Source organism: Plectropomus leopardus, chromosome 21 (assembly GCF_026936395.1).
Source record: "Plectropomus leopardus strain MGB_pleo_1.0 chromosome 21, ASM2693639v1, whole genome shotgun sequence".
NCBI lineage: Eukaryota > Metazoa > Chordata > Actinopteri > Perciformes > Serranidae > Plectropomus > Plectropomus leopardus.
In genome coordinates this window covers 4,164,462-4,176,673 of record NC_142196.1, presented here as the reverse complement: position 1 = coordinate 4,176,673, position 12,212 = coordinate 4,164,462, and the positions used below count along the sequence as shown (strand labels likewise).

Sequence of the window (12,212 nt, the reverse complement as noted above, 5' to 3'; positions counted from 1 at the left end):
AGAAATGAACACGTCCTGGCTACCACGCCCAACGTGTCCTAATGTTAGGGGCATTACTCATACAGCCATAAGAACCATGAACTTATTTAAGTACCATCCCACGTGGCTAGAACTAGCAGCATAATGAGTAGGCTTATGTAACCACACACATACAGAGCATTGACTGTGATCATCTTGCTCAAATGATGAAGTGATTTGTATTCCTGTTGGTGATAAATCTGCCTGGAGGATGAGGCTTGTTTGGCTTCACACCGTGTCTACCAAGCCAGCTGGACATAAACATGAGAGTCTGAAGTGGTCCTCAAAAGGCATTTTCTATGTGCCGCTCCAACAGAATACCATAATGGGCGATAGACCAATATATGAGGCCAGAATTTCTCTTTTATAGAAAATTAGATATAACACAGTCATTATTTTCTATCTCATATGCTCTAATTTGACTAACAGTTTTTTTTTAGTTTAATGTCAAGCAATGTCACTATGGAAGTTTATGGGAAAACAGCTCTGATTCCAACATGAGATCTTATTAGCAGTGAAGAGTTTTAGTGTCCTGATGAATTAATAGATAAAATTGTAGAAAGACATTTGACTACTGATTAGATATAAAAATGATTACATTTTAACAAATGTCACTACAAAGTATTAGCAGATTTCTTTGTGCACAGGGTCTTCCTGGTGAAAGAGGCGAGCCAGGACCTCCAGGAGAAGCTGGACCAATGGTAGGAGCCAGTTCTGTTTAAGTGTCTACAAACATCCATTAATGAACCAGAGTAACTGAAAGTTCCAAAATGCGAGAGCATGAAATCTGAGGTGTCACTTAAATATTTTGCCAATGTAACAACCTAACTACGTCAAGCCAGACGCACAGTAAATATGCCTTCTATAAACATAAGTAAAGAGAACAGTTCTTTAATTCTGAGGGTTTGGCTTCCTCTGTGTGTGTGTGTGTTTGGGATTTCCTCCTGTCACTGCAGTCTTACCAGTGTAGTGTTTGAAGTGGAAGACATAATTACTGTAATAGTGTTGAATTTGGCTGTTTCTGCTCCACTTTGCCTCTTAAAGTGTGTTTATTGTCCAAAAAGGGGGAGCCGGGACTACCAGGAAGCGTGGGACTGGTCGGGCCACCAGGACCAAAGGTCAGTGCAGACTAGCTACTTGGACATCAGGTGGGAGACACCTACATTACATGGTCCAAAAAATGTCATCATAAAGACATGCCACTCTTTAATTGTTGAACATTTCTTTCCAAAACCATATGGATTTAATACTGGGATATACTGGGATAAGCGTGCATTCTTTTGCTCAAGTTGAATCATCTTTAACTTGTGAGGAAATGTCCTCGCTCTCAGTGCAGGCTCCCTTCTGTATGCAATCATGGCGCATAAAGCCTTTCCTTCATGTTCTGTCAGAGCACACCTTAAGACATCATTGAATATTGTAGCTTTAAGATTTGAGATGAAAAGATGAGACAAAAGTATGCAAGAGCACTGTATATGTGCGTATTTCAGTCGTATAGTGTACCTGTTTTCCCTCCCCCCAGGCAACCATCAATTTCTTATTTTCTTCTTTCAACACAGTATGAAAACATACTTTCAGATTACCTCATTAATAAGATCAAATTCAAAGCATCACACTAGAAAGCCCCTCAAGTCCCAAAAGGTGATCTTTAGTTAAGATACTTACTGTAACTTGTGGATATAGGACATTAACTTATTCCCACTAGATAATTGACTATCTGCTGTCCAGCCCCTTAAAGGAGGACTGGCCAATCAGCCAACTCCAACAAGGGTCAGACCATAGATGTAGAAAAGTAGAAACCGCGTTGTTGGTTTGATGTGTCTGCTTGAGCACTATGTTGGGGAGTTCAAGATCCACTGGTAAACAAATACACGAGAGCGGCAGATTTCACTTCAAAATCGACCGCAACTCCCTCAATACTGAACCGATTTTCACAGATTTGTTTTGTTATAAACATCAGGAAGTTAACATGATAGTGGTATTTTGTTTGAATTAATTTCAGTTACTGGAGGCAATCTATTCAGCTCTGTGACAAAACAGGGATCTTCTGATCAGCCACAACACTACCCCAACACTACACACACAGCCTGCAACATGCAGGCTCTGACATCTGAATAAGCAACATCCAGTGATAGAGCGTAAACAAAGTACATTTATTCAAGTACAGTACTTTAGTACAGTTTTGAGGAACTGGCAGTTTACTTGGGTATTTGCATTTTCTGCTACTTTAAACTGCATGCAACATCAATTAATCAACTTCATACTTCCACTGCATTTCAAAAACATTACATGTGTGTAATACCAAAACTGGAAGGTTTGAATGTAGCAAATCGATTGTCCCTGCTGTTGTGAAAACTGTACCAGAGAGGCAGAAAAATCAAAGGAAATCATCTCCATAATAAGTCAAGTCAATTTTATCTATAAAGACTCAGGGGGCTTTACAGCATATGGCATCCCTGTGTGATTAGTCCATTACATTTACTAAGGAAAAATTCCCCCCCAAAAAAACCCTATAACGGGGAAAATAAGGCCACACTCTTAGAGCAGCAGCCCATAAGGCATCGACGTTTCAATATCTATGGGTCAGACAGCTACATGACTGTGTTCAATAGACTCTCATGGATTCCTTTCAGATTTCCTCAATTTTTTTTTCTGGCTGGTTTTGTGGATTTTGAGCTAAACTTTGTGTCAGGGCATGTATAGCAATGCTACCTATTACCCTAGAAGGTTGGAAAGGAGAAATACATTCCTTTCAAGATTCAAAATCAAACCCTGAAAAGTGTAGGGTTAGCTAGATAGCTTGCTATCTGTTGAACACATAGCTTACTGAGTGTGCACATGATGTTTTTGCTTTTCAATGATTATAGCAATGCATAAAGACCTATCCTATTTTACAAGAACTAGTGAAGAGAAACGGGGAAACTGCAGATACTGAATCAGTTGTGTGTCATCGCAGTGTTTGCAGATAAGAGGTGTTTGGCTTCTCCCCGAGCTGCCTGCTCGTATGCCCGCAGAAGTGCGGGTGCGGGCGGTATGGTGGAGGAGCAAAACACTGTTCACCTGCACATACTGTGATGTCACAAACACTGTGATCTGTAGGCTGTTTTATCTTTTTAACCTTTTTGCTGCTGAGTTTGACATCTTGGATATATTCTTTGAGTGCATGTTATGGACCAGACTGTCTGCTTCTCTGTGAAATCACTTTTTTGTGTTTTCATTTTTTTTTTTTTTATCCAGGGACTGTAGTTAGTTACAGTGTGAGCTCCATGCTAGCTCTGACAGCTTTATGGGCTATCACAAAGGGGCGGGGCTTAGCAAAAATTCAATTACTTGAGCCTAAAAGATGGCTAAGATGGTTAAGTTATTAACTTGTGCGCACAAGATAAAAAAATATCACTTTTTCCGGACTTTATGGGCTTCATATGATCCTTACTGTTACTTCATTAACCCTTAGACCCACTTTAATATTACACACACTCGTATCGCTGTACATTAATATTAATTTCCACTTTCATTTTTCATTGAGTATATTTTTTTAACCAGTATCAATTCTTATCATAATTATCAAATATTCATTAGTATTCCAGAATTTTAACCCTTTAAATGCCAGGTTTTTGCCATGATGCCAATGTTTTTAGATGAATTAAAAAAAAACACATAAAAAAAATATTTACTATATACTACATGCAATGTATATTACTTTTTTATTGTTATCATAAACTGGGATATGTAAATATGAAACTACACCATGTCCTGAAAAATGGTAAGCAGTTATTGCAAAATATATCTGCTTTCGGTAAACCGACCCTGCTGTAGAGGGTTTCATTGCTAGTCTTTAAGGGCAACAGCTTTAGTCCCTGTTCACTATCTGTCAGCTAATAAAACATCCTGACTAGAAATCTAATGCCGCTTTTCCACTACATGGAACCGGCTCTACTCCACTCTACTCGCCTTTGATATCGGGTACTTTTCTGGGGGTCATTTTCCTTTAGAAGATAGTACCGCCTCAGTGTAGCTGGTCGTCATAGTGCCACGCTGCAGTGCGACGTCATTTTCAAAGTGACACACACACACACACACACACACACACACACACACACACACACACACACACATGCACAGGGTTCCAATTACACAGTGGCTTTTGGGGGAGCCCCATTTTCCGGTGTGCACCACTACTAAAACATATCACATGCATAAAGTATGCGGCAGCACGGACAATAACAGAGTTACTGTGATAAAGATTCTACGAATACCTGCCGGTAACATTCTCTCTCTCTCTCTGTCCCGTTTGTCGGATGATGAGGAATTCAGATATCTACGTAAATGTAGGAAGTTGAGCACAGTACAGCTTCACGCACAGATGGCTACAGCAGGGAGAGACACAAAAGTGAAATAGTGGAAACAGATGTTCGGAAATGAAATGTAATAGCGAATAGACACACAACATTGACATATTACTTCTATATTTTTTATTATTTCAGGAAGTTGTATGTGCAGAAAATGTATAATCTGTAACATAACATGTCTGAACGTCTCAAGAGAGGCTTTCAGGGGATCCCGGCTCCCATTAGCTCCCCCGTAATTTAAACTATGCACACACAGACTCGCATGGCTGGATACGTTTGGCGGCCAGCAAGGTGAGGTACGTTTGCACCTCCTCGAGCGACCATGGTGTGATCTTTCTGATTGCCATTTTGGGGGGAAAAAAAGAGATAGAGCCTAAATTTACACACCCAAGTCAAAGAAACAATTAAACAAAACAAATGGCTCGAAATGCGAAAACAAGTTCTGACCTTGATGCTACAACCAAGCGCAAACTTTCACACATTTAGTCATCAAGTTAAACAACTTTTTTTGACACAGATGCCACAAAGGGAAAGTGAGAAGCTTCTTGTGTAAAAGTGAAACAAAGAATCTCTTAGTCAGCATCTTTTCCCATGTTAGGTTTTTAAGCATTATGTAACAACAGAGTGAGACGATCAAGCACACCTCCATGTATCCATGTAAAGTCACACAGCAAATCTGAAAACACTCTCCCCCTCTGCCACTTCATTAAATTAACACCGCTGCAGGAGCGCGGGTCGCATTCATACTCTTTACAGGATATTTCCCTGCGGTAACTTGAAACGAACAAGCGGCTAAATGAAAGAGCACATGCACACATCTGCAAGCATGTGAGCACGCCCACCAGCTACAAGTGTGTGATGCTATTTTGAGTCTTCTCTGAACTCCTTTGAGCAATCTACCAGTTTGACTCGCAGCCTCCCTGCTCAGTAATTTTGGACTCTTCCTGTTATCATAATAAACTACTTTCCCCGAGAATCTGGAAGTGCTCTGCACCAACTGGAGGGTGGTGGTACACCGGGACTGAGAACAGCACACAGTTGGTGCCCATGTGTGGATGTCTGGGGTTGGGGGGGTGGGGTGGATAAATGTGTGCAAAGACAGTAAGCAGCAGATATTTATGAAGAACACAAACTCTATCCAACTGCTTGCCAAATGCTAACAGTTTGTTCTCTGTGTTTGTTTATCCCTTCAACCAATCAGAGGAATTACTCTGCATTTCCTAAATGCATTTCATGAAAAACTTAATGGCCTCCATATCTTTCTCTTTTTAAATTTTTTTTTATAATCAACATATTCACAAAACTTTATTTTGAACATATCTGCAGAGTGTTCGCTCTGTATGTTTCACTTCTTCATATTTAACCCTTTGAAACCTAAGAAAATTGATTTGACTTCTTTCAAACACATGAGAAGGCAATAAGAAACTTTACAAGAAATTAGTAACAAGTTACAAGAAAATTACATGAAAATAAGCAAAAAAAAAAGAGCGAGGGAGAGAGAGAGAAAGGAAAAGAAGACAAGTAAAAACAAACAAGAAAATGACCTGAAAGAAAAAAAAAAGACTAGAAAAAAGTGTAAAACGTTTAAATAATATAATTTAAAAATACAATTCCAATAATTATGAATGAAGATTTCTGGACATTTTTCCTTAAAAAAAAAAAAAAAATCCCTTTTTTAAAACTAATTTTCAGAACACTTTCTTGTCACCTTTTACGTATTTCTTGCATTGCATTGTGAAGTAATGTATAGCCTTTTCCCTCCATGTGAAACCAATTTCCTTCAGTTGCAAAAGGTGAAAAAGGAATACATCTGATCACAACACAAGAAAACCGATGTCTACTCAGGCTTCAAAGGGTTAAAAATGCAAACCACTGTCGGAGGTGTGTGTACGCAAAGGGTCAGGGACATAAGGGGGCACTGTCTAACCACTGCTCAGTGTAGCATGGCCTGTGACGTAGAGCTGTTAGTCAGAGAAGCAGCTGTGAACACTTGCTCTCAGACTCTTTGTTTCTCTGCTGAAAAGACAGGAAGTCTAGTGGAGATTTGACAGCCACCATTATGTCCCGGTGAGAGAGTCCCTGTGTGGACGCTTCTGTGTAGCTGGACAAGCGGATGTACTATGAGAAACTCTCAGGTGTGTGTCTGTGTGTACATAGCTGTAACCTTGTTTATCGAGGCTGATACTTTTTGATAGAAATATCAGTCTCATTAGCGGGTAAATGCTCCACTGTGGTCACCAGCTAGTCTCTAAATGATTCTGTTTGCTGCTGTGCAGATAGTTTACAACTGGTCTCCCATCAGCCTTATCTGGCTGATAAGGCTGATGGGAACAGTACTGATGCTCGGAACAGTACTGATGAGAGCGATAAAGAGGGTGAACCAAAACAGTTAAGTTCTGGGTGCTAAGACGAAAACAATGAGCTGAAAAACACAGAGCCGAGAAGAACTGTAGAGTCAGTGATTATTCTCTGTGGTCCAGCCCTATGAGTGACACATTGCCATTTGATCCATTGTTAGTCTAAAAATAGTGATAAGTGCAGCTTTACACATTTACATCATTTGTCTCAGAGAAGAAGCCACCATGAAAGTGTCAAAGGAAATGTTTATACCGCAGTTGTTGTTTGTTTTTTAATAGCATATTAAGTACAGAAGAATCCTCAGACAACTGAGTACTATAATGAGTATGTACGAGTACAACTGTGTGGTGACACTTGACAATGGTTGAGTGTTTTCGAGCGACTACCTCCGAGGCTGAAAAATTAAGCCAAAGCTGAAGTGCTACTGAATTGCCACTTGAGGCTAACTCTAAAAAACTCAGTCCCCATAGACCCCCATGTGAAAATGTCCAACCTGGAACAAGAAATAGTTTTGGACCAATGTAGTTTTGACAACTACATTGGGGGTAAATTTTTATGTAACCCGTCCATTTACATTTTATAAACAGTTAAAGTTATGCATATTTGAGGGCAGGGCCACATCAGTGACAGGCTGTGTGCCGATAGCGTCCCCTGTCTCAGTCAGACCCACCCCTCACTCCTCCACAGCTCCAACCTCTCGTACAAATATGGTCACTTCTGACTCTGAAAAACCAAAGCCACCCCCGTCATGTCTCTGTTAATCACAGAATGCTGTGATGCAGTATATAATCACACACCGGAGAGGACTGTTACCGCCATCATTAGGTTCTGTGTAAAAATGCAGGGGCAGTATAAAGGGGGGACGTTGGTGTAAAAGTGTCCCAAGATGACAACGTCTGAAATGCAGAACTTAAAGCTTCAACGTGGGTGACATCACGGTTGATAGCTAGTTCGGTATCATCACTTAAGTAATCTTAAATCTGGGGGAATCCGTTGTTTGTGTACGTATGTTTGCCTGCAGCTGATCTCATGTAGTACTGGACCAATCAGCCTAATATTCTGTGTGCACATTTATGGCTGAATGCACAAAGGCCTCTATCTGATGGCTGCGGTGAATCACAGTTGTTGAAAACCCGTTTTATTAGCTGTTTCATATTGTCATTGACAGCTGACTTCTCACTTTTCTTGATCAATTGGCCGTGGTTGCAAGGCTTTGACAGAATCACGTCACAAAAGCATAAATCTGGCAGTCACCTCGGCGAAAACACCAAATGTCACGTCTGTTGTTGGAAACAGTAAGGCCCTTCTACGTGCCTTAAAACTTACATCTATAGAAAAGTTTGGTCTCATTTTGAACTGGAGCATCTGCAGATTAATTCCATAATTATTATTTTATGATACAGGATAAATGAATGCCTGTTTTTGTTGTGTTCACTGCCATCTTGACTATGAGGGAGTCAGGAGGAACATTGTCTAAAGTGCCTGGGACTGTTTGAGATCTGTATCCTACAATGCACTTTTTTCGTTGCATCCTTTTTATGAATGGTTTACATTAGACTATGGAGGACTGGCTAGACTGCCAGATGTTTTACTTGTCACAAATCCCTCTAACAATCTAATGTCCTGACCTGAGTTGCATCACAGATGCCACAAGAGCAACAAACAGACAGAAATTTCTTTCTGCAACGTCAGGGAACATTGAACGTCCTAATGGTTAACAGGAAATTGCAACGTGTGCTGGAGGAACGACTAATTTCCTGTTGAGTGTTATGTTTGGGTTAAAAGGGCAGAGTTTAAATGTAGACTTCTGCCAGCACTGTCTCTGACTGAAGGCTTTTATCTGCTGGAGTGGCTCTAACCATTAGTGGAATGTAACTACGTACATTTGCTCAAGTACTGTATTTAAGTACAAATTTCGAGATAATTGTACTTAACCTGAGCATTTTATGTTATTGTTTCTTTATACTTTTACTCCACAACATTTCAGAGGGAAATGTTTTTTTTTAAAGATTTTTGCATGAAAAACACAAGACGAGTTTATAAAATTGATGGTTGTTATAAACTAAACTACCAAACAGTTTATACAAGAACAGCTGCAACAATTATTTTTAAAATAAATTTCTGTGATTAATCAGTTCACAGTTTTGTTTTTTTTTAAATTTGAGATTTGGTGTTTTTTTTTCTACTGTTTTATTTATTTTTTTTAAAAAAAATAATTAAGTTTAATAAAATATAATTTTAAGTTGTTTTTGTAAATGTTCTTTTTTGTTTTGTTTTTTTAAGATTTTTCTACAATGGTTACTTAAAATTTTTAAAGTATAATTTCCTGATTATACTTACTTATTATACTACTTAAGTGCCATTTTCAATGCAGGTCTTTTACTTGTCACATAGTATTTTCACAGGGTGGTGTTAGTACATAGAGTACATAAATTTGGTTTTAGATTGACAACAGACATGTCATACCATGTTGGATGAGACATTTTAATCACTGAGATATTTATTTGCACACCGATCTCTCTCATGCTCTTCCTGTTATGACAAAATGCAAATCATACGGGATGAACATGTTTGTCATGAATGAGTTTCCTCCTGCTTTGGCCAAACTAACCAGTTATGAATGAATGAAGCAAACATATCAAGTATTTTGGCTGCACTTATTTGAAGTATTTTTGGTGCACATGTTGGCTTTTCTGTAATGTTTGTTGAAGGTTGACAAGGACATTTATTTTGGAGCAGTGTGAATATAAATACACCACAGGTGAGCTGAGAGCGTCACAGCTCCAACAAGGTTTCAATTCAGCTCTGGTGCAAGAAATCAGTAGAGCCGAGTGGTTCTGTCTCTGGAATTTAAGTCTGATTTCACAGAGGCAGAAACTCATCGCACGGGACTCCATCAAAGAGCAACGTGTCGTACAATTAGCACTTACATGACAGGTACGTTTGCAAATGTGAGTATCTGTCGGGTTGTTGTGTTGTCTGGTGGTGATATGGTTCTGGGCTGTCTTTAGTGATGACATTTAAAAGCAGTGGGCTGATCCACGGCAGAATTCCCTGTTATTTGTCTGCAAGCGTTTTTTCACACAGGAGGCAGGTAAAATTTGTAATTGAGGTGAGCTCTTGGAAGAGGTGCAGTAACAGCCTGTAGTCTGCAGATCATAATCTAAAATCTCACTGTGGCTGTTTCTGACATTACTCCCCCTCCTTTCAGTTTTAGTATTAAGTAGTAGTTTAAGTAGTTTTATTGAAGAAAAGCCACTAACAACATTCCCTTAATTCTGTGACAAACACATTTAATTCCCTATTAATTCTTCAAAACAAAGTCCATGGCTATTTTGTTATGTAAAAGCTTTTCTCATGAAGCAGCAAAATAAAAAAATGTCAGATTTTCATCAGCAGTAACTTAAAACTCCTGAAAGAGAATGTAAAACAGTACAATAAAACATAGATCTACAGCACAGTAAAGTAAAATACAGGGACACATGAGAGAAACGCCAAACCAAAGAGATTGTAACATGTTCTCATCCTAAGTCGTCACATGTTGCAGCTTTGCGGTGATCTTACAGGTCTACATATTATGCCTCTGGTCTGCTGTTGTATATGGCGCTACAGTGATGTGAACAAATGCACATGGTGGGATACTTCTGCACGTGGTTATGTTTAGACAACAAAGCACATGGCAACCAACGCCAGGACGTCAACAAAAGCACATGCTGGATGGTTAAGATTGGGGGAACGAGGCACATGGCAACGTTTAGAAAAAAAACTCATCACCTTCAGACAGGAAGCGAACACCAGACTCCCACATGAAAGTTCAGGGTTTGTTTGACCCATCCACCACCTGTCACACTCCTTATATGATGTCTTACCAGCAGCCTTTAAACCTGACGCTGTCCTGCAGCGTATCATGCAGATGCGTCCGGTTCCATCCGTCTATTCTCAACTGGCGTCAACCATCTGCCTATTGTGCTGCCTCGGCAGGTGCCGTTTAGCTGTCCAGCGGCATACAATAATGCCGCGATGGTTTTGTCTGGCCACGTTCGCAGCTGATGCAATCTGGTGGCATATCATCAGATGTGAAAGGTGTCTTTTGGCGTCACAACTTCAGAATGAGATTGGACTGGTTCAAACCGATGGAAACAGCGCAGCATGGTTTGACTCAGCGTGACCAAAAGTGCTACTGAAAATCAACTATGTGACTATATGTAACCTGTAAGTTAGGGCTACAGCTACAGTCCCACTGAGGACACTGAGTTCATGTTCTCTGTATTATTTCCGGGAATTTGGGATTTTAATGAGCTGAGAAGGAGTTTACATTCTAGAGTTAATGCATGGCGGATTTTAGGCTGATTATTTGAAACTGCATTTAGACCACCATGCAGGGAGGTGCATGTGCGAAGAGAGAATCACTGGAAGAATCTATGAGTTAATTCAAAGTTTTTTTTAATTAAAAAAAGTTTTTTGGTGTCTAGTCAAACCCTTTTTTGGGGACGCTTTCAGTATTAGACTTAATGAAAATTTCTGGCTACAGCTTAGCTATTAGTGTGTTATTTTTAATAGCACAGATGTCTTGTGACAGTGTTGTGAAAGCGGTCTCACCAGAATACGGCCTGTAAATACTACTGTTGGAGCACAGCATGCCAGTTCCCATAAGACTGCCAAGGAGAGAAAACCCAATCGTAGTAAAATATGAAGAAAAAAACCCAGATGTCATCTGTGCGGAACCAAATTAGCTCACAGTGTGGTCGCCGCCTGAGGAAACATCTTCCATCGACTGTAAATAATTCCTGTCCGCCCATCCATGACTGCTCCATTGAATGTTAATGAGGCCTAAACTTAGATATACTGTAGAGGGCTTAAGGCTGTCAGCATGCTCTTTAATCACACACTCCCACACACGCACATGAAACTGCTCTCTTTCAGCGATGTACTATACATCAAGTCCCAATTTCAACTGGATTTGATGTTTGACACTCATGTTAAAAATGATCAGCTCTGTGGTAGGTGGAGGTCTCTTATTATCAGGCACGGAGTTTTCTACACCCAAAATTATGGATTTTAAGATGCAGCTGTGTGAGGTTTTCTTGTCACACAGAGATAAAGATACTGTATATCACACTTCCCCTCCCTGTAATTACTAATAGTATAACTGTTACCTGTAAAAAGACATTCGCAAAGATAATTGTGAATTTCATACAAATCCTCTTGTACAAATCAGAGGGAAGCCACTGGGTTTATTTTTAACCCCTGTGCTTGTAATTTAGTAGAACGTTCAGAGACCACCCTACTACATTTGGAAGTTACAGCTTCTCTAGTCTGCAGGCTGTTAGACCTCCAAATCATTAGCTGTTCACCATAAGTACAGATGCACGGAGCCCCCGGGGGTCACAGGGTCGGAGAAATGGACTGATGTGGTAAACAGATAAGAACGCTGTGAGTGTAAACAACCAGGCATTATGGTTGCATTAGGTTCCCTCCAGTTTAGCT

At 39.9% G+C, this 12,212-nt stretch overlaps 1 protein-coding gene and 1 long non-coding RNA gene across 2 annotated transcripts in view; one reads left to right on the top strand and one right to left on the bottom strand.

Moving 5' to 3' along the window:
- The window catches only part of LOC148185981 (uncharacterized), a 209,893-nt gene that overhangs the window by 29,830 nt on the left and 167,851 nt on the right, over positions 1-12,212 (bottom strand). The gene's annotated exons all lie outside the window — the stretch shown is intronic.
- The window catches only part of LOC121960882 (uncharacterized), an 80,796-nt gene that overhangs the window by 15,111 nt on the left and 53,473 nt on the right, over positions 1-12,212 (top strand). The window contains exons 16-17 of the mRNA XM_042510768.2: positions 666-719; positions 1,083-1,136. Coding sequence (XP_042366702.2) covers positions 666-719; positions 1,083-1,136 — 108 coding nt within the window. The remainder of the gene's footprint in view (positions 1-665; positions 720-1,082; positions 1,137-12,212) is intronic.